The sequence below is a fragment of the Leptopilina heterotoma genome, unplaced genomic scaffold, assembly GCF_015476425.1.
Source record: "Leptopilina heterotoma isolate Lh14 unplaced genomic scaffold, ASM1547642v1 Lhet_89, whole genome shotgun sequence".
In the NCBI taxonomy this organism is placed as follows: domain Eukaryota; kingdom Metazoa; phylum Arthropoda; class Insecta; order Hymenoptera; family Figitidae; genus Leptopilina; species Leptopilina heterotoma.
This window is the reverse complement of record NW_025111192.1, coordinates 597,514-620,026: the sequence shown is the minus strand read 5'-3', so window position 1 is coordinate 620,026 and position 22,513 is coordinate 597,514. Positions and strand designations below refer to the sequence as shown.

Genomic DNA, 22,513 nt, shown 5'->3' with positions numbered 1-22,513 from the left:
GAAGGACGTTAGCAAGTTTATCAAGAATATTTAAAATATTTTCGATATAAATAAGTTTTATCTCTTTTAATCTAAATCTTTCACTCTAATAAAAGAGTCACATAAGGATAGTAAAAGAATATATCTCCTGATAATCGGTTAGTAACAATACCAAAGGGAGCTTTTAATCCATAAACTTTTTCCAGAGTCTCTTTTTCTCCTGCTTTGAATTAGTTAAAAAAAAGAAGCTGTACTCCATATATACACAACACACACATATACTTAAACTTTAGTGATCAAAAGTATAAGTACATTACATGATTGAAGAAAAACCTCATAAATAAGTTTCCAAAAAATTTCCTTTTCTCCTTTTTGTCGATAAACTCTACATATATATATACACGGAAACGGATCTTTAGAAATCATACCTCTTTTTTATATATAGAATAGAGGGGGAGTGATATATAAGAAACATGGAAAACAGGAAATCGAATATTGATCGAAAAGAGAAAAATGTTTACAGTCAGGTGTGAGGATTATAACGTTGGGCGTTGCCCTTAAGGGTTTTACCTTGACTTATTTCTTCTGTCAGTTCTTACACCAAAAAGTCATGATCAAATTCTCACGAGTTTTATCTTATATACACCAAAGAGAGAGATAGAAAGATGAATCCCATTCGTGCAATTAATTTTAACGACAGAAAATCCCCTAACTCTCTCTGTTTCACAATTTCAAAGAACGCATAATTCAACTTTCGCAATTTGTCCTCACAATATAATTAAGCACTTGGTCTATATAAAACAAAAGATAATTGGTTCCAAGATTTTTCCCTTTAATACCATTCACCATTCGTTTTCAATGAGTTTTATATAACAATTTTCAATAAGTACTTGAAGAATTTGCTTTTAATTTCTTTTTCTATTTCAATATATACATATATAAAAAAAAGATTTGTATTTTTGTAATTTATAAAAACATCTTGTGAAAGTTGAGTCTATTCAAAAATAATAACAGGGTACAACTTTTCTTAACTTTTAACTTCCAACCTGATCCATTTCAATATCTAGCAGATGGTACTTGCGCAAACTTTTATTTCCGGAATGCTTTTCATTCTATTTGTTGAAGCAATATAGAATATAATAAACAGATATTATATATGTATATACATTGATATATACATCATCTCTGCTTGTTATAGCTCGCGGAGCAATTAAGACTTTCACAAATTCGAAGCTTTAATATAACATAGTTTCAAAGAACGTTATTAAACGTTTTTGTATTTAAATTAACTGAATACGCTTGGATATTTCAGGTTTTACTTGCTGTTTTTTCTCTCTTTTACTCCATTTTCAGAATTATTTCTCATATTTCCGTGGGCGAAAATCTTTTTTAAAAAGACAAAGTAACAGAATGTTTAATAATAATAATGATATAATATAAGCGGAAAAGAATCTGTTTGAGTTTCTCTGGCATAGTTTATTTAACAAGCAATTTTCAATTGGTTTGTCATAATAAAAAATATTTACGAAATTTAAAACATTTACCCGACCAATACATTTTTTTTTAAATTTTAAATTAAAAATTTTAATTCTTGCTTTGTAAAAAAATTTTCCTTTTTACACTAAAAATTGACTGCTGTCGATTGTTATTAACAATTTGCATTGCTTATAATTTTTTTCTCATCTAGCGTTAATTCTACAAAGAACAATTGTTTTCTCCCCCCCCTTAAATTTTTTTAATTCTTGATTTTACAAAAAAAATTCCCTTTTTTACACTCAACATTGTCTGCTGTCAATTGTTATTAACAATTTGCATTGTTTATAATTTTTTTCTCATTCAGCGTTAATTATTAAGCAATCTTACAAAGTTTCGTCGTTTTCTCCTCCCCCCCCTAGATTTTTTTATTCTTAATTTTACAAAAAAATTCCCCTTTTTACGTTTAACTTTGACTGCCACCAATTTTTATTAACAATTGACATTGTTTATTATTTTTTCCCGATTCATCATTAATTATTAAGGAATCTTACAGAGTTTCGTTGTTTTTTCCCCCCTCCAAATTTTTTATTATTCTTGATTTTTCAAAAAAATTCCCTTTTTTATACTCAAAATTATCTTGCTACCAATTGTCATTAACAACTGATATTGTTTATATTTTCTTCTCATCCAGCGATAAATAATTAACAATCCCACAAAGTTTTGTCGTTTTCTCCCTCCTCCCCTAAATTTTTTTTAATTTCTAGTTTTTCAAAAAAAATTCCCTTTATTACATTTAACTTTGACTGCTGCCAATTGTTATTAAGAATTGACATTGTTTATAATTTTTTCCTCATTCAGCGTTAATTATAAAGCAATCCTACAAAGTTCTGTCGTTTTCTCCCCCCCCCCTAGATTTTTTTAAATTCTTTATTAATTTTCAAAAACTTTAAGACTTTGTTTTTAAAGTGCAAAATAGAAAAGCAAAAATTCAGTCAATAATTCAAATTTGTCAACACTTATACTAATTCAAATTTAGAGAGTGTAATTAAAAATAAAAATTGTTATAAATATATTCAAAAACGTTTCATTTATGTACATTTTCAAATTATTATTAGTATTTATTTATTATAAATAACAAAATATTGTTTTGCAAGAAATATGAGGAATGATTCTAGAAAAGGAGTAAAAGAGAAAAAAAAATAAAAACACAAAAATAACCAACCCCATTATATAATATAGTATATTAAAAAACGCGGATATAATTTATGATTAACGATATTATATTTTAAATACTTCTCTTAATTTGAATTTTATTCCCAAAATATTGTTTTTTCTAATTAGAAAAATTATTTTTAACTATAAATATAACTTTAATTACGCAGTATTTCTCATTCTAGTCTAGAAATTTCTAAAAATATTAATTGGAGTAAAAGAAATATTTCGTTCATTTTAGGAAAAAGTTTGACCAGAAAAAAAATTTCTTCGAAACAACTAAATTTCGCAATGCAAAAATTTATACAAACATCATTTTTTATATTTACGAAAATAAAAATTCTCTATAAAAATTCAATATCGCGTGTTATATGTATATCAACTCATATAACGTGTTGTTTCAATTAAAATTGTAAAACTGATTTTAAAATTTTAAATCTCAATCAATTTCAATTTATTTCTAATATTTTTTAATATATAAAGCAAAAAATAAAAAATAAAACTGCGCATTTTTTAATAAATTGACGTAGTATGTTTTAAGAAAATTAACAAATAACAAAAATTTAAACTTTTATATTGATGAAATGTCAATAAAACACTATAACTATATACTTTCTCATCTACGTTCCATCGATATTTTCAAGATTATTTAAAAATTCCATTATGATTATGTCAAACCGTATAAACCGAAGGGTCAGTAAAAAAAATCAATCCACTATTACAGTGCCATTATACTCGAAGTAAAGATATCGCTCTTTTAATTAAAAGTGTTGTTTAAAATATCAATTTTTATGTATACAAGGGCAGTAAAAAATTCTAGCTATAAAATAAATATTATATTATGATTGAAATAAAACGAAAACAACGTGAAAAGGTATTTTCACTCCTTGCCTTTTTTAAACAAGTAAAAATAAATAATGTAAAAAGAAATTATGTAAATACATAACAAAAATAATTTTATAAAAAAAATTATGTACCTATATTAGATGCTAAACTAACAAAATGAATTTTGTAAAAAAAATATTTTTGTAATATATTTCTTTTTCTATATAGAGATTTCTTATTTTTTTGCTTTTTATAGAAAACACGTTTCAAGCAGAAAAATAAATGACCGTTTCGTGCTTTTGTAAAAGGAATCCCGGACCGAAAATAAGATTAAGAGGACTTATTGGATTCTGTATAATCTCGCTCAACATTAAATTATTGATGTCACATTTAAGAGAAACTTTTAATTGTTCTTAATTAAATAATTAAAAATTTTTATTGAATAGAAATAATATTTAATTAGGTCATTTTAATTTCGTTTTGCCCTATTTAAAAAAAAAAAAATTGACATTTTGTAGAATATACGATTTGGAATTTTCTTATACATCACATTTACAGTAATTTACAGAAAAATAAGATTTTCTGAATTTGTCTTTCTCAGTTTCAAAATTCAAAAAATAAACCTTAGGAAAATGAGAGGAAAATTTTATGAAACAATTATCATAAATATTCTGAATGTTCAAATGAACGAAATTTATTTATTTCTCTTTCAAATTAAAAATTTTATTCTACTAATATTGCATCACACGTTAAATATGAATTTACAAAGTTTCAAAATGTAAACATTTCCTTTCATTTACGTTTTCCAATAATTTTAATTTTTAATGTATATTGACTTTTAATTTGTTTTAAATATTTATGGCGACAAAAAAATTTCGTTCATTTGAACGAGAAATTTTGAAACATAAAATTAAGTAAAATAAAATAAAATTGAATAATAATTAATAATTATTTTCAATCTGAAGATATCCGAAATCATTCTTACAAAATAAAAAAAATTTCATAAAAATAGGACTATTTTTGATGAAATATAATTTAACCCCCCCCCCCCCACCCCATTAAATGGGATAGAAATATTTTTTTTTTTAAATCAGTATTAAAGTTATCACTTTAGAGTATAAAATATACATAATAACGAAAGCAAGTAAAAATAATATTCATAGTGAAGTTTTTCTTGCGTACCTATTATAAAAGTTATTTTACAGCTGCTCGCTCTCAGAATTGTCGTATAGCGAAAGAATCAAACTTTAAAAGTCGATTTATTGTCATGATCAGATAACCGTGAATTGAGATATATATAATTTTTTTTTCCTCAAGTTTCAAATTTTAATAATCCTATTCTTTGTGGAGAATTTGAAAGATAAATTTTATAGTTTGCCCGCCGAGTACTTAATAAATTTCTTTTCTCTTATTATAAAATTTCACTGTCATATTCGACAGTATTGCCAATAATCAAATTTTTGATAAAATAAAAACTCTGTATGTAAACACTATATAGTGTTCAAATACTAATGTATATATATATATAAACTATATTTTTAAGTATTAAAAATTCAATGATTTGATTCAATAAAATTAAATTCCCGAATAGGAGCGCGAAATGACATTTCCCTCAACAGGAAACAATTATTTGCTGAAAAGAATCGGACTCACCGGTTGTTGACATATTTCTAGGTTAAAAGTGCCGTGAATTACTTACAGCGCTTGTTTTATTATCCTTTCCTTTCTGCTATTATCCTAAATCCTTAGGTGCGAAGTTTGAAACATTTGAAGAAAAACACGTGCTGTCATATTCCGTAAGGCACATCACAAAACACAAAACACTCGCGATCTTTGCTGCTTTGTTACGAAGTCTAAGACATTTGAAAAAACGTCATACGAAAAACACTCGCGATTTCATTATTAATGCTGCTTTGTTACTTTTCACTTGGGAAAAAACGTCCGAATGCTTCCGAACAGTCCACTGAGAAAATGGGAAATTTTTTACATTTACGATGACCGATCACTTCCAAGATGTGTAAAGGTTCGAATACTCCCGGAAAAACTAACACCGAATCCACCTATTGTAAGAACAACAGAAGTTGCAATTGAGAATAATCTTACAATCAGGTGATTAATAATGGCGGACGAGGCCACTTTTCATATCTTTTCCGATTCGCGGTGATTACAAAAGAAATGCTGGAAATTTACTAAAAAGAAGACTTGTTAAATAAATGTCACGAAGTGCACACGTAAAGTACGGACTTTATGTTAGGAAAATAAAGGAAAACTTCGGCCGCGTTTTTCTTTTTTCTTTAGCAAATTAAGCAACACTACTGCTCTCAGTGAGAAGCGGAAAAGAACTGCAACTCCGATTGCAAATGGCGCGAATGTACAGTTCGTGCAACTTCGGGAAAAGTCGACTGCTTCCGATTTGCTACTTGTTGTCGCGTTTTCCCGATAGATGGCACTGGTGTCGCTAACACAAGAAAAGACGAAAATGCAATTATTTTACAATATTTTACAATTACAATCACGATTTTAATTTTACTTACGATATTTTACGAGCACGCCCGAAATCTAATACCGATTGTAAGAATAAAAGATTGCAATTGATAATCTTTCGCGATTATCAATTAGGTCCTTCCGACCTACTCCGATTACGGAATAAATGATGGAAATTTACTAAAAAGAATACTTTTTGAATAAAAGACACGAAGGGCATGTAAAGTATGGACTTTATAGGCAAATAGAGAAAATTTGAGACGCGATTTTCTTTTTTTTAGCAAGTTGTACTAGCAACACTACTGCTCTCAGTGAGAGGCGGAAAGGAACTGCAATTCCGATTGCAAATGGCGCGAATGTACGGTTCGTGTAACTTCGGGAAAAGTCGGCTGCTCCCGAACGGAAACTTACTACTAGTGCCACCCGATAGGTGGCAACACAAGAAAAGACGAAAATGCAATTATTTTAAGATATTTTACAATTACGATCACGATTTTAATTTCAATTACGATATTTAACGAGCACTCCCGAAATCTAACACCGATTGTAAGAATAAAAGATTGCAATTGATAATCTTTCGCGATTAAAAATGGCGGACGAGTCCATTTTTGCTCCGATCTTTCCGACCTACTCCGATTACGGAATAAATGCTAGAAATTTACTAAAAAGAATACTTCTTGAATAAAAGTCACGAAGGGCAAGTAAAGTACAGACTTTATAGGGAAATAGAGAAAAATTTGGGCCGCGATTTTCTTTTTCTTCAGCAAGTTAGCAACACTACTGCTCTCAGTGAGAAGCGGGAAAGAACTGCAATTCCGATTGCAAATGGCGGGAATGTACGTTCGTTCGGGCAAGTTCGTGAAACTTCGGCAGCACCCGAAATTTGCTAAGAGTTGTAACACTTTTCCCGACAGATGGCACTAGTTTCGCCTAGCAACAAAGTGAGAGAAAAATGGGCCCCTTTAATAAATATTGGTTATGTTAGCCTTTTGTTTTTCTTTTGTTGTAATTATAAATGTGGAAAAGTAACATTTATATGGCGAAAGTAATTCAATGGCAAATATAAACTGATTCTAAAAGTGTAAATAGGAAAATTATTATCAAAATTGTGCCAATGAGAAAATATAGTTTCTTTAACAGTTGATGAGACGATTGTCGTCAAGTCCGAGTGATGGAAAAGAAAAGGAAGGAAAAGTAAAGAAAAACGATTCTTCATCCTGTTTATATTCCCAAAATTAGAAAGAAAATTCTATCTTTGTTACTAAACACTAAAAACTACTTTAATATCCTGGTAAGTAAACAACTATTTCTACACCAAACTTTTACGCAAAGAAAGAAAATATACGAAGAACGAAAAAACGTATTTCTTCAACAATAGAATATTATTACTGATCGAATATCTCATTAAAAGAATTTTTTTTACAGTCGATGATTATTGTTAATAACCATATTTTACACGAATTTATTGAAATTAGTCCTAATTTAAAAATATTCCATCCATAAATCCATTATTGAAATTCAAACTGGCCTGTCATTTACAGGATGTCCGGGAAAACCGCACTCAACACTGCCAGCAAAAGCACTCACGACGCTTCTCTGTCCTCTTTTATCTGGATTAGCAAAAGAATTATGACTTCAATAAACTTTTCTATTTTCCTTTGTGATAGTGCTCTAAAATGTCCAATCACTTCTTGCAAAAAAATGGGAAAAAGTAAGACGAAGAAATGAACAATGTCTCCGGCAGCAAAAAGGATGAGGTACAAATGATTCTGAAAAACTTCTTTTCAGTTTGAAAAATCACACCTTCCGTTGACTACCACTGGCGTGTTTTTCGATGAATTCCAAGACAGGACAACAGGTTTTTTCTTTCGTATTACATTTATAATAGTCGAATAATGTACAAAAGAACATCAATTTCGAAAACTTTCTTTTGAATTACTTGAAAATTTCGTTTTTAAAACATATTTACGATTTACAAATAGATTTTTACAGATAAAATTATTTTACAATTCGTAAAATGTCCATAAGATCCGTAATTTAATTGAAAAAAGGCGAAAAATTCATAAATTGTACGAAATAATTTTGAGAATTTTGGAAAAATTACAAATCATTGCAGAAATTCAATTATTTTTAAAAGTAATAAAACTATTCACAAAAATTCAATTACGTTTAAGGATTTTTGAAAAAATTTAAATTATCTTTATAAATAATAAAATTCTTCTCCAAAATTCAATTATTTTCAAAAATTTTAATAACATTCTTGGCAAATATTCAATTATTTTCAAAAATGTTTTTCAATTCAATAATTTTAATATCATCTATTATTTTTATAAATATCAAAATTCTTAGCCGAAATTCAACAATTTCCAAAAATTTTAATAAACTTCTTTGTAAAATTAAATCATTTTCGTAAATAACAAATCAATATTCGTCACAAGAATTCAATTATTTTAAAAAATAATAAAATTCTACCTAAAGTCAATTATTTACAATCATTTTTTTAAAATTCTCGTCAAGATGTTCAATTATTTTTATAAATAATAAAAATCTTTTTCGAAATATAATAATTTCCAATAATTATAATAAACTTTTTGACAAACTTGCAATTATCTTTATAAATAACATAATTCTTTGCTAAAATTCAATTATTTTTAATAATTTAAAAAAAATTCTCATCAAGATTTTTAATTATTTTTATAAATTGCAAAATTCTATAATTTCCAATAATTATAAACTTTTTGACAAAATTTCAATTATCCTTATAAATAGCAAAATTCTTTGTCGAAATTCTATTATTTTCAATAATTTGTTAAACATTCTCGACAAGATTTTCAATTATTCTTATAAATGGCAAAAATCTTTTTCAAAATTTAATAATTTTCAACAATTATAAAATTTTCGACAGAATTTCAATTATCTTTATAAATAGCAAAATTCTTTGCAGAAATTCAATTATTCTCAGTAATTTTTGTAAAATTTCCGTCAAGATTTTCAATTATTTTTATAAATACCAAGATTCTTCGCCGAAATTCAATAATTTCCACTAATTTTAATAAAATTCATGACAAGAATTAAATTATTTTCATAAATAATAGAATACTTCCTATAAATTCAATTATTTTCAAAAAATTAAAAAAATTCTCGTCATGATTTTAAATTATCTTCATGAATTGCAAAATACTTTAATTGAATTTTTTAAAAAAATTATTTCAAGTTTTAATTTTTTACATATTTAATTGAAGGATTTCTGAATAATCGAAATTTCGTAAAATTGAATTGTAAACAAATGAATTTAAAAATTATCAAGGAACTTTTGCAATATTTATTAAAAATAATTGATAAGTATTTTATTTCGAACAATTATAATAAGGAATTTTTAAATAATTATTTTTCTCGAAGAATTTACTTAAAATTGAATTAAAAATAATTGAAATCCTGTGAATAATTGAATTCTCGCAACGAATGTTTATTACATTTTTTTTAAATAATTGAAATCCTGTGAAGATTTTTATTATTTATGAAAATAATTGAATTCTTGCAACTAATTTTATAACATTTCTTTTAAATAATTGAAATCCTGTGAAGATTTTTATTATTTATGAAAATAATTGAATTTTTGCAACAAATTTTATTAAATTTTTTTTTTAATTATTAAAATCCTGTGTAGAATATTATTAATTATGAAAATAATTGAATTCTTGCAACGAATTTTATTACATTTCTTTTAAATAATTGAAATACTGTGAAGATTTTTATTATTTATGAAAATAATTGATTTCTTGCAACGAATTTTTATAACTTTTTTTCATATAATTGAAATCCTCTTAAGGTTTTTATTATTTATGAAAATAATTGAATTCTTGCAATGAGTTTTATTACATTTTTTTTAAATAATTGAATTCTTTTGCAAATTTTAATTAAAATAGCAGATTTTGAAAATATTTGAATTTCAGCGAAGAATTTCATTATTTGTGAAATGTAATTGAATTCTTGCAAAAAAATGTACAATAAAAAAAATTCACAAATAAATGTAATAGAACATTTTTTTGAGTATCTAATCATTTTTAGAATGAATCAGAATATGCTTTAGTGTCAGGAAAAAAGTCAAAATTTTGTCTGGAAATCAGGGAAGAGTCAAGAAAAAACAAAATGAAATTTTTTGGCAACCCTGTAAAATTATTTTACAATTCGTATTCAATTCGTATTACTTTACAATTTACATTCACAATCGGAATATTTACAATTATAATAGAAAAACAAACATTAAAATAAAAGAAAATATTTTATGTAAATAAGTATTTTTCTAAAGTAAACTTTTAATTAAAAGTTAAAAGAATAGTATTATATTTATTGAGTAAACGTACTCAGATAAAAAAGGAAAATTGTGAATCTAAATGCAATTTATTTTTTCTTCTTCTTGAATTAAATAATGTATGAGCTTCTATTTTAAATGAAAGTGTCGGAAAATTTATTTCCCAGAAAGGATTTATTCTAGTTTTTAATTGCAGGATGTATACTGTTCAAAAGAATGTAATTAGAATGAAAAAGACGAAAAATTAAGTGTGAAGAAAGACTTGAACTTTTCCAATATCCAGTAAGTGGGAGAATTTCAATTTTTATCTCACGGAGTATTAAGTATACTATATAACAGAGTATTATTTCATATATTCAAATTTCAGATATCTTCAAGAAAAGAATCACTGGAGAAAAAAATATAAATTTATATTTTACTATCAAGTATCAATTAAAGAAATTCTTATCGAAAAGAGAAATTAAGGCCGCAATAATACGAAAATTAACAATTTGAAGGAAAATAACGATAATGGCTGATAATTGATAATAATGAAGGTATTTTTACAGTAATTCAGTTGTTTATCATTAACACTTTATGAAAAGAGCGTTTTAAAAAAGAAAATCGTGATTGTTTTCTTCATTGTGTTTTGTGTATACCCAGAACACTTGAAGGATTTCAATGAAAATAGTTGAGAGAAACAAAACAAAAATTAAATTTCTTTCTCCAATATTTTTCCGCAGAATATTTGAAAATGAAAAGAAAGTATTTCGTAAATTTATTATTTGCAGTAGAAAGCAAATTCAAATGTTTCTCTAAATTTGCAAAAGGTATTATTTTGTCAATATTTCAGACGTGATCTGTTTAAAGAAAATATCTTTTCTCTAAATGCACTTTATTATTTGTAAGGAAAAAAACACCTTCCACACCGTTATACACTTTTGAGTTTTCAGGTCACGATTTTCTTGCCTTTATGAAAAATTTTTCTAACTGAATTTTGGTAACGAAGTTACACAAGTTTTTCGAGAATCGTCTACAAGATAAAAGAACTTATATATAATTTTCAGATATGGGAGAGTTACTAACAAGAGTGGAAAAAGTTGCGGCTTATTTTAAAAAGAGAAAGAGAAAGAGAGATGACTGGAATCTGTTTAAGCTAATGAGATTCGGTGATTTGCCTCTAAATTCAAATCCCATGGTGTAAACTGATAAAGTCCAACGTCATCCCTTTCCAACAATTCTCGAGGAGCGTCCCCTATCCTGTTTCTCATTCGTAAAGCGTTTGGTGAAAGGTGGTGTTGAAAAGCATTCTAGTCGTTGGTTAAAATCTAATTTACACGCTTTTGACGTCAATCACATATTATAAATGTAAGTAAATTAATGTAATTTTTTTTAAGTATAAAGAACTAGCTGATAATAATTTTTAAGAGCATGGGAAGCAGACATTTTTCTGCGAAAATATCTGAAAAATATTAATTATTTATAATTTTAAATTAAAAGAAAAATAAAAATTTTAATTTAAATTAAAATCAAAATTTAAAAAATTCACTTATTAAGTACGAAATTAATTATTATTGTTTATATTTTCAAAAATTTTAATTGTAATTCTTCGCAAGAATTCAATTATTTTGATATAAATAATAACATTCTTCGGAAAAATTCAATTATTTTTATAAATAGTAAAATTTATTGCATAAATTCAATTCATTTTAAGAAAATTTTAATAAAATTTCACGAAAGTATTTAATTATTTTCTAAAATTTTCATAAATCCTTCTAAAGAATTCAATTATTTTTTAAAATAGTAAAATCTTTGCAAAAATTCAATTATTTTCAATAAAATTTCAAGAAAGTATTTAATTATTTTCTAAAATTTTAATAAATCCTTCTAAAGAATTCAATTATTTTTTAAAATAGTAAAATCTTTGCAAAAATTCAATTATTTTCAATAAAATTTCACGAAAGAATTAAATTTTTTTCTTATTTCGTTATAAAATTTTTCAAAAGAATTCAATTACTTTCAAAAATTTTAATAAATCCTTCGAAACAATTCAATTATTTTTATAAATAGTAAAACTTTTGGCAGAAATTCAATTATTTTCCAAAAAATTTTAATTGGATTCCTCGAAACAATTTAATTAATTTTTTGAAATAGAAAGATCTTTGCAATAATTCAATTATTTTATAAAATTTTTATAAATCCTTCGAAACAATTCAATTATTTTTATAAATAGTAAAACTTTTTGTATAAATTCAATTATTTTCCAAAATCTTAATAAATCCTTCGAAACAATTAAATTATTTGTATAAATAGTAAAATTCTTCGCAATAATTCAATTATTTTTATAAATAGTTCAATTATTTTTAATCCAATTTTAATAAAATTACACGAAAGAATTTAATTATTTTCAAAAATTTCCATAAAGTTCATTTATTTTCTAAAATTTTAATAAATTCTTGGAAACAATTTAATTATTTTTATAAATAGTAAAATTCTTCGTAAGAGTTAAATTATTTTTATTAATAATAAAATTCTTCTCAGGAATTCAATTATTTTCAATACAATTTTATTAAAATTCTTCTTTATATAAAATTCAATTGCTTTCAAAATTTTCAATTAAAATTATTAAAGAAACTCCATTATTTTAAAAAAGTTCAAAGAAATTCTTAAAAAGAATATTTAATTAGGATTGTTAACATTTTTAACAAAATTCTTCGCGAGAATTGAATTATTTTGCATAAATAAAAAAATTCTTCGAAGGCATTTATTGATCAGAATTAAAATTTTTAAATTGATTGAATTATTTTATTCTCTTATATATAAATCAGACAAAAAACTTTCCTATCGATTTCCAATGCCAGGGGAAAATTCAAAAGAATGTAAATAGTTTATAAACAATTAATTGACTTTTTTATGAGTTTAAACATCGTGTCTCGTCCTGAAAAATACAAATTCATTATGTACACTATAATAGAAACTTTTAAACTATGAAAAATTGAATAGTCTCGAATTTAAACTTTAATTGCTATATTTTTATTCACTTTTAATACATTTCAATTTCGCAAATTTAAAAAGTAATTTGTCTCATTATGTACTTTTTAGAGTTAATTTCAGGATATATTTTTTTAATTAAAAGGTATGTACAAAATTTTTTTAAAAAATATTTTAGTTTTAATATTTTATACTTGATTTTTAATACCATAATTTTAATTTTAATACTTAGTATTTTAATTTTAATCATTTTAATATTTAATACAAAATTTTACTTTTCATAAAAGTTATTTGCCAAGGAGCAAATGGGAAAATTAGTAAAGTGCTGACATCTGTGTTGAACTTCACCTAACCTGCAATTTCGTATAAATTCCTAAATAAAAGAATGTGCGGTCGACAGATATCAATTTAATCTGGTTTCAGTTAATTACTCTCTCAGTGAGTGATCGTTTACAACTAAAATTGACACAGCAGATTATCGCCAATAAGTAGCAATTAACTCTTTCCTTTTTTAATTTTATTTTAATTAACAAATCGAAACAAAATGAGCGTTGACGAGTGTAAAGCATTTACTTTTAAACTGTATGTCTTCAAAAATCAAAAGGAGGATGAAATTCGCAAATTTGGCCTAAAGACGAACGAACTTTCTTTTGAGAAAATGGAGGAAACGTTAAAGGAAATTTTCCCTTCGAACGAATCCAAATTTACTTTGCTATGGAAAGGTAAAATATTCTATTTATTTATTTCTTTATCCTCTACTCGATTTTTAGTTCCGATCTAAACTATTTTTTAAATTTGTATCTTAGATCAGGAAAACGATATGATAACATTATCAAGTTCAAGAGAATTCTCAACGTTCGTCGAAGACATTATGAAATCATCGGATGAGGAAGTAAAACTCTATCTTAATATTGAAAGCGAATTGTTTTCTATTTCGAAGAAATTTGAAAATTGTGATTTAAATCTTAACTACACTTGCAAAACTTGTAAGAAGACTATAATTCCAAAATGTCTGGATTGTATCAAGCAGAATTTACCACAAGAACGTAAAATACTGAATATTGTTGATAAGTCCTTGAGCAACATAAATCGAGCAGATGATAATAAGACTGAAGGAAAAACTGTAAATACCATCAATACATTGAGTACAGTGACACCGAATAATAGTCAAAAGATTCCTTTTTGTTTCGGCATTAATTCATCAGTAAATTTACCATCGAATTCTGAAAATAAAATCCCTATTGTTTTCGGCTCACCAGCAGGAACTTCTACAAATATGTTCAAATAAAGTGTTCAAGTTGAACTCACAATCAGTATTAAAAGTTAAAAGTATTATTCTTTTTTAAAATAAATTTACTAATTGTTAGAATAATTATTTTTCATACATAAACATTAAACTACGAAATCTCGACTGAAATATTATATTTATGACTCGAAGTTTATAAAAAATAATCGCAACGACGATATAAAGTAATAAAGTTTAATTTTTATAATACTTGTACTGAACAATAAAAATTATTTTTTAGAATATAAATTTGCAAACTTGATTTGTAAACGGTGTATTTTTTAATTTTTTTTAAATCTCCAACAGTTGAGATTCTAACCTTACCTGAGAAGTGAACAGGCGGTCAGTGTGAAAGCACTGATGTGTGAAAGGTGCTAAGTGCCGGTTGTTTATAAAGATACAAAGACTTTTAGTTAAAAACAAAGCAACAAAATGAGTTTGTGGGTTGATAAATACCGTCCTACGAGTCTTAATAAATTGGATTATCATACACAGCAAGCGGAGTACCTAAAAAACATGGTAATTACGTTTTTTCTTTATTCTTTTAATTTTGAGGTTAGGATAATACCCGCCAAAAACTTATTTACGTGTGGATTCTGTATTTTTTTAGACGTTTTAAATATTTTTTCTATACTAAAAGAATTATTTTTAGGTTCAAAAAGGCGATTTTCCGCATTTGCTTGTTTACGGACCACCGGGTGCTGGTAAAAAGACTCGAATAATGTGCATAATAAAGGAGCTCTATGGAAGCGGTATTGAGAGAGTTCGAACGGAAAATATGCAGTTTGAGGTGAATATAGAAAAAAAACTATTATTTGGATAGAAAGACTACTGTTTTGCTTCGGATTATAGTTTTTCTTTTTGATTGCAGACTCCGTCCAAGAAGAAACTTGAGATAATGACAATAAGCAGTAATTATCATATTGAAGTAAACCCGAGCGATGTGGGAATTTATGATCGAGTGGTGATAATGGACTTGGTTAAAACCACCGCTCAAACTCATCAAATTGATCCAACTGGCCAAAAGGAGTTTAAAGGTTCAGATTATTCAATATTTTCAGGGTGGCAATTTGTTAGTAAAATCAGGGAAATGCAACGAAAACAAAATTTTTATCAGTATAGTCAGGGAAGACTTAGTTTTTCAAAAATTGCGACTTTTTCAACTTTACTTCTAAATATTGCAACAAAAAACCACATTTTCTAGTACAGGGTTGCCACAAATATTTAATTTTATTTCTCCTTGATTTCCAGACAAAATTTTTAATTTTTATCTGACCCTAAAGAATATTCTGATTCACTCTAAAAATGATTAGACGCTCAAAGGAAATATTCTATTACATTTATTTGCGAATTTCTTTCATTCTAAAATTATTCAAAAAAATCAATAACTTCTTTTTAAAATAAATATTCAATCATTATTTTTTTTCTGTAGGAATTAAAATTCTTTAAAACATTCAAATTCAAACCTTTTTGAAATTCAACAACTGATAAGAATATTATTACAAAACATGAAGAAGGCGATCACTCCGAGTCTTCGACTCGGAGAGATCGCCTTCTTCATGTTTTGTAATAATTTAAATTACCATAAAATTTTTCAAAAAAAAGTTAATTATTTACAAAAATCCTAATAAAATCCTTCGCAAGAATTCAATTATTTTTACAAGTAGTAAAATTTCTCAAAAAAATTTAATTATTAAAAAAAAATGTAATAAAATTCGTTCCAAGAATTCAATTATTTTCATAAATAATAAATCGATTATTCGGTAATTCATTCTTAAATCAATATTTATTAGAAACTAGAAGAATTCAATTATTTAAATTAAAAAATAAATGATTTATTGAATAATTGAATGTTTGTTAAAATTGAATTCTCATAAAGAATTTTATCAGCAAATTTTTAAATAATTGAATTCTTTTGACTAATTTTAATCAAATTTTTATGAATAAATACATTTTTCGGGAAATTCGATTAAAATATTGTATCAAAAATAATTAACATCCTGCGATGAGTTTTATTAATTATGAAAATGATAAAAATTTTTCCCAAGAATTTTATTATTCTTAAAGATAATTGAAATTTTGACAAGAATTTTTAAAAAAATTTTGAACATAATTGAATTTTTGCGAAGAGTTTTTGTAACTTTTGGAAATAATTGAATTCCTGTGAAAAATTTATTGCTTATGAAAATAATTAAATTATTTCAAAAAAATTTATTAGAAATTTTGTAAATAATTGAATTCTTACAACGGATTTTATTCAAGTTTATAAAAATAATTCAATTCTTGAAAAGAACTTTGTCAAATTTTGTTTAAATAATTCAATTCTTGCGACGAATTTTATTAAAATATTTTTAAATAATTGATATTTTTCGAAAAATTTTATGAAATTTTGTATTTTTAATAATTCAATTCCTGTGAAAATTTTATTATTTATGAAAATAATTGAATTATTTCGAAGAAATTTATTACAAATTTTGTAAATAATTGAATTCCTAGGAAATTTTGCCAAGAATTTTATTATTTTTATTTCTATGAAGAATTTTATTATTTTTAAAGATAATTAAAATTTTGATGATAATTTTTAAAAAATTTTTGAACATAATTAAAATTCTGCAAAGAATTTTTATAACTTTTGTAAGTAATTGAATTTCTAGAATCATTTGTAACTTTTCCAAAATTCAATTTTTTTTAGTAGTTTTAACTAGAATTCTTCTATCAATCTAGTATTTATGAAAATTCTAAAAATTATTCATTAAATAATAATTTATAAGTCATAATTTCATGATAGTTCTTGAAAAATTAAGTTATTTAAAAAGAAATTATTGTCAGAAATAGAAAAAATTGAAGGTTTTGTCAGAGTTTTCTCATGAATTTTAAAAATTCAATTTTTTGATTTTTCCAGTACTTTTTTTACTAAAAAAAACCCTGATTTTTCCTTGATTTCCCTAACCAATTTTACTTTTCCTGACTTTTCCCTGACCTGCGGCAACCCTGTAGTATAAAATCCAATTTCGATTTTTATAGTGCGAAAAATAACTATAAACAAATCTTTCAAAAATTATTTTTGAATCACTTTTTTAAGATATAATTAAATTTTTCAAATCTTTCAGTAATAAAAATCTTTTTAAATTTAATTGAAATTTTCTAAAATTTAATTGAAAATAATTGATTTTTTCAAGTGTATTTTGTTATACAATTTTGAAAAATCAACTTTTGAAGAATTTTAATTGCAAATTTTAAAAGAACTTTTGAAAAATTATTTAAAATAATTGAATTCAGGTTGGGTTATAATTATAATTTTCAGAAATTATTAAATTTCATAAATTTTACTCATTATTCGTAAACTTCCATATTTTCTTGTAAAAAGAATTGTGTCAGGGGAAATAATTTCAATGGCAGTAAATTGTCAGGGAAGTTGATAAACTGAATATTTTGATCACCCTGATTTTTTAGAACTCTTTACAAACTCAGACACAATAAATATGTTAATCTTGAATTTTTCAGTCGTGTTACTAACAAACGTAGATCAACTGACAAAAGATGCCCAGCATGCTCTACGTCGAACAATGGAAAAATACATATCAACTTGTCGATTGATTCTCTGTGCAAATTCGACTTCGAGAGTTCTTCCAGCAATTAGATCTCGTTGCTTAGGAATTCGAGTGCCCGCGCCCACTGTACCTGAAGTGAAAAATATTCTCCACTCTATTATTAAACGTGAAGGGCTCAATTTACCTGATGAATTAGCAACCCGTTTAGCTGAAACGAGCGAGAGAAATTTACGAAGAGCGATATTGATGCTAGAAGCCTGCAAAGTTGAACAGTTAGTAAATTAATCTAAACTCTCATTTGTCTAATAGTCCAATTAGTCTAGTAGTCTAATTACTCCAATTTCCCCCATATAACTAACCTATATCCCTCGAATTTTCTTTTTACAGATATCCTCTTACGGCTGATCAAAAAATCACCGAACCTGACTGGCAAATTTACATTCGCCAAACTGCAAAGTTGATGATTACCGAACAAAGTCCTAAAAAATTGTTAGAAATTCGCAACAGACTTTACGAATTACTAACTCATTCTATTCCCTGTGATTTGATATTCAAAGGTCTATTGCAAGAGTGCATAAAGAATTGCGATCTACAATTAAAAATGGAAATAGCAACAGTTGCCGCTGAATACGAGCATCGAATGCATCGTGGATCAAAGGCAATTTTCCACTTGGAAGCATTCGTCGCAAGATTTATGAGTATTTATAAAAAATTCCTAGACTCCTCTCTCGAAGGTTTTGTCTAATATCAAGAAAACGACATTAAATTCTAGATAATCTCTCTTTTTATTTAATAAAACTGCTTAAATTTTGTAAGTGATATTTTTTAATAAATAACTTTATTCTATACGTTACAGAAAATTTAATATTTACCTTGTATTCTACTTAACGAATTTTATTAATTTTTTTGTTTTCTTTTTTAGTTTTTTTGTTTGTATTAACACTTATAGAATTGCAAGTGCCAAAGCTGCACCGATGGATAAGCCAGAAACTAAGTAACCAGTGGAGTAAACCTCTTTGAGCGATAGAAATTTGCCGAGATCCCAAGCCTGGAAGAATGAATGGATAATTAGCATCATCGAAGATTTTAAAGTGAAAAGAATAATTTTGTTTTTTTCTTACCAAATGACGTATTCCATTAGCGTAATGGTACGTGACAGGAAGGGCTAAAAGTGCTTTTCCCAGGATAAGAATAACTGAAGGAAGACACCAGTGTTCCACAATGCTAATGAGGCAAGGAATTCCGCCCGGAACTAGTAAGGTACCTAAAAGAATATTGTTTTTTATAGTTTTTCCCGTCAAAGTAATTTAAGTGTTTTTAATAATGTGTTCTTGTAAGCTATACTCTTTAGAATATAAACTCAAGTCTTCACGGTTGCCACAGGTCAGGGGAGTCAGGGAATTCAGGAAAAAGTCAGGAAATTTTAGTAAAAGAATTGTAAAAAATTGAATTTTTAAAATTCATGAGAATTATGACTTATAAAGTATTATTTAATGAATAATTTTTACAATTTTCATAAATACTAGATTTATAGAAGAATTTTAGTTAAAAATGCTAAAAAAAATTATTTACAAAATTTTTAATAAATTTTTTCGAAATAATTTAATTATTTTCATAAGTAATAAAATTTCCACAGGAATTCAATTATTTTAAATGCAAAATTTGATAAAATTTTTCGACAAATATCAATTATGAAAAAGACTTTTGTAAAATTCGTTGCAAGAATTCAATCATTTACAAAATTTTTAATAAACTTCTTCGAAATAATTCAATTATTTTCATAAGTAATAAAATCTTTACAGAAATCCAATTATTTAAAATACAAAATTTTATAAAATTTTTTGCAAGAATTCAATTATTATTTAAAAAAATTTAACAAAGTTCTTTTCAAGAATTCAATTATTTTTATAAACTTAAGTAAAATTAAAATAAAATTAAATAAAATTATCTGAGGATGCCTGGCGTCGACGGGCGAAAGCTAATAAATAATTATAAAATTATATGAATGGATTTTTTCAAAAAAAACAAAATAAGATCTCACTTAAATAAAATTCGTTGCAAGAATTCAATTATTTATATAAATAATACAATTCTTCACAGAAATTCAGTTATTTTTATAAACATGAATAAAATTTTTGGCAAAATTTCACAGGAATTCAATTATTTACAAAAATTTTAATAATTTTTTTCGAAATAAAAAAAAAATTCTACAGGAATTCAATTATTTTAAATACAAAATTTGATAAAATTTTTCGAAAAATATCAATTATTTAAAAATATTTATTATAAAATTCGTCGCAAGAATTCAATTATTTAAAAAAAATTTTTAAAAGTTCTTTTCAAGAATTCAATTATTTTTATAAACTTGAATAAAATTCGTTGCAAGAATTCAATTATTTATATAAATAATAAAATTCTTCACAGAATTTCAATTATTTTTAGAAACTTGAATAAAATTCGAATGGGAAGAATTCAATTATTTTCAAAAGTAATAAAATTCTTCGCAGAAATTCAATTATGTTGAAAATTTTTTTAAAAATTCTTGTCAAAATTTCAAGTATCTTTAGAAATAATAAAATTCTTCTCCGAAATTCAATTATTTTAGAAAAATTTTAATAAAATTCTTGGGAAAATTTTAATTATTTTCATAAATAATAAAACTCATCGCAGGATTTTAATGATTTTTGATACAGTATTTTAATCGAATTCCTCGAAAAATGTAATTATTCTTAAAAATTTTTATTAAAATTCGTCAAAAGAATTCAATTATTTAAAAATTTGTTGATAAAATTCTTTAATGATAATTCAATTTTAACAAACATTCAAATATTTAATAAATTATTTATTTTTTAATTTAAATAATTGAATTCTTCTAGAGTTTTCTGATAAAAATTGATTTAAAAATGTATTACCGAATAATCGATTTATTATTTATGAAAATAATTGAATTCTTGCAAAGAATTTTATTAGGATTTTTGTAAATAATTAACTTTTGTTGAAAAATGTTATGGTAATTTAAATTATTACAAAAAGGTTTAAATTTGAATGTTTTGAAGAATTTTAATTCCTACGGCACAATAATAATAATTAAATATTTATTTAAAAAAGAAGTTATTGATGTTTTTGGATAATTTTACAATTTAACGTAAATAAATGTAATAGAACATTTTTTTGAATATCTAATAATTTTTATTTTTTAGAGTGAATCAGAATATTCTTTAGGGTCAGGGAAAAAGTGACAATTTCGTCTGGAAATCAGGGAAAAATTAAATTAAATATTTGTGGCAACCCCGGTCTTTCTCTAAGAGAAGGCAAAACGTAATTTTTGTTAATTATAATACGTACCGAATCCTAGAGCCATTGCATAAGATGCTAAAATAATTCCCGTTGTACGATGCGTTAATGAAAGCATTGTTGTCAATTGCGGTTGATAAATAGTCAAATGAGGCGACATTGGTCGTTTAAGTCGCATATTCCGTTCATCGTGAGATTCGACAGTAGTCGAACACGTAGCACGTGTTGCAGCGGTTTTCGAAAGTGCCAGTGGGCTAAAAAAATACTCAATTACAGAAAAGCAAGTTTGCAGAAATACAGTTTGTTCGCTAAAAAAAACCATTCAAAAGTACATAAAAAACCGAATAGCTAACATTTTTTTCATCTCTATTTTTCCTCAGTTTAAAGCCGGTAATTTATATACATAAATATAGACATAAATAATCCCAAGATATAACAAATACAAAATATTATGTAACTTACCAAGAAGTGTACAATCCACGAAATTGACGAAACTCCAAATTTTGACGACACAAAAGCCTGGAATTAATAATAAACATTTAAAAATGAATTATTTTGATAAATATCGACAAAATACGGGTTTGAAAATTAAAAAAAATAATTACCTGGTAAAGCTCAGTGCCATTGTGATGTTTTATAATAAAATTTTCTCTTGTAAGACAACTAAAGTTACTGAAAATAGATAAATATTGTATTATCAAATATTTTCTTACGTTTGTTTATTGGCAAACGTTAAATGATATTTTTTAAATTCAGTCATCAAATTTATTTTTAATATTATGAAACTTACGTCAAAAATCTTGAAGAAAAACATGCAAATTTGCAATATACACAACAAGCAACTAGCAGACTACAAGGAGACTATTACAATCAGCGCCCCTAGTGTTGAAAAAATGAAAAAATTTAAATCCTCAAACTATTTATTTCCTAAAACTTTTTTTTAAAAAGTCTTGATGATTAATTTCATGCATTTCATGATTTCTATCATTTATTATAAAAAAGGTAATTAAATGAAAGCGTTTGCAAAATAGTTATTCTTTTATTTAAAAGTTATTAAGAAGGTAAAAGAGAGAAATATTTTGCGAATTTATCGGGCATTTAGGCGCATGCGCGTTTGTACATAAC

The 22,513-nt window shown here is 25.2% G+C and overlaps 2 protein-coding genes and 1 long non-coding RNA gene across 3 annotated transcripts; 2 read left to right on the top strand and 1 right to left on the bottom strand.

Moving 5' to 3' along the window:
* The first annotated feature begins 6,973 nt into the window (after positions 1-6,973).
* On the top strand, positions 6,974-11,672 carry LOC122511681. Its single transcript, XR_006302548.1, has 5 exons — positions 6,974-7,267; positions 7,518-7,834; positions 10,485-10,570; positions 10,656-10,824; positions 11,335-11,672. It is a non-coding gene; the product is annotated as an uncharacterized LOC122511681 (long non-coding RNA).
* A 1,955-nt stretch (positions 11,673-13,627) lies between these two features.
* Positions 13,628-18,942, top strand: LOC122511679 (replication factor C subunit 3). The gene is made up of 6 exons (XM_043627085.1): positions 13,628-13,980; positions 14,065-15,062; positions 15,196-15,333; positions 15,415-15,580; positions 18,048-18,366; positions 18,482-18,942. Exons 2-6 carry the CDS (start codon positions 14,976-14,978, stop codon positions 18,837-18,839), a joined length of 1,068 nt encoding a protein of 355 aa, XP_043483020.1. The 5' UTR covers positions 13,628-13,980; positions 14,065-14,975; the 3' UTR covers positions 18,840-18,942.
* Positions 18,928-22,263, bottom strand: LOC122511680 (succinate dehydrogenase cytochrome b560 subunit, mitochondrial-like). Its single transcript, XM_043627086.1, has 6 exons — positions 22,179-22,263; positions 21,994-22,060; positions 21,851-21,907; positions 21,440-21,642; positions 19,216-19,358; positions 18,928-19,142 (listed from the first exon to the last, which is right to left on the bottom strand). Exons 2-6 carry the CDS (start codon positions 22,011-22,013, stop codon positions 19,038-19,040), a joined length of 528 nt encoding a protein of 175 aa, XP_043483021.1. The 5' UTR covers positions 22,014-22,060; positions 22,179-22,263; the 3' UTR covers positions 18,928-19,037.
* Between the last annotated feature and the right edge of the window lie 250 nt (positions 22,264-22,513).

What these genes read in the sequence shown, in the direction of transcription:
- LOC122511679 (XM_043627085.1), top strand. Translation starts at nt 14,976, where the DNA reads ATGAGTTTGTGGGTTGATAAATACCGTCCTACGAGTCTTAATAAATTG. An exon ending in CGGAGTACCTAAAAAACATG is followed by an intron (nt 15,063 to 15,195) that starts GTAATTACGTTT and finishes AATTATTTTTAG; the next exon opens with GTTCAAAAAGGCGATTTTCC. An exon ending in GAAGCCTGCAAAGTTGAACA is followed by an intron (nt 18,367 to 18,481) that starts GTTAGTAAATTA and finishes TTCTTTTTACAG; the next exon opens with ATATCCTCTTACGGCTGATC.
- LOC122511680 (XM_043627086.1), bottom strand. Translation starts at nt 22,013, where the DNA reads ATGGCACTGAGCTTTACCAG. An exon ending in CGTGGATTGTACACTTCTTG is followed by an intron (nt 21,643 to 21,850) that starts GTAAGTTACATA and finishes GTATTTTTTTAG; the next exon opens with CCCACTGGCACTTTCGAAAA. An exon ending in CTAATGGAATACGTCATTTG is followed by an intron (nt 19,143 to 19,215) that starts GTAAGAAAAAAA and finishes TCATTCTTCCAG; the next exon opens with GCTTGGGATCTCGGCAAATT.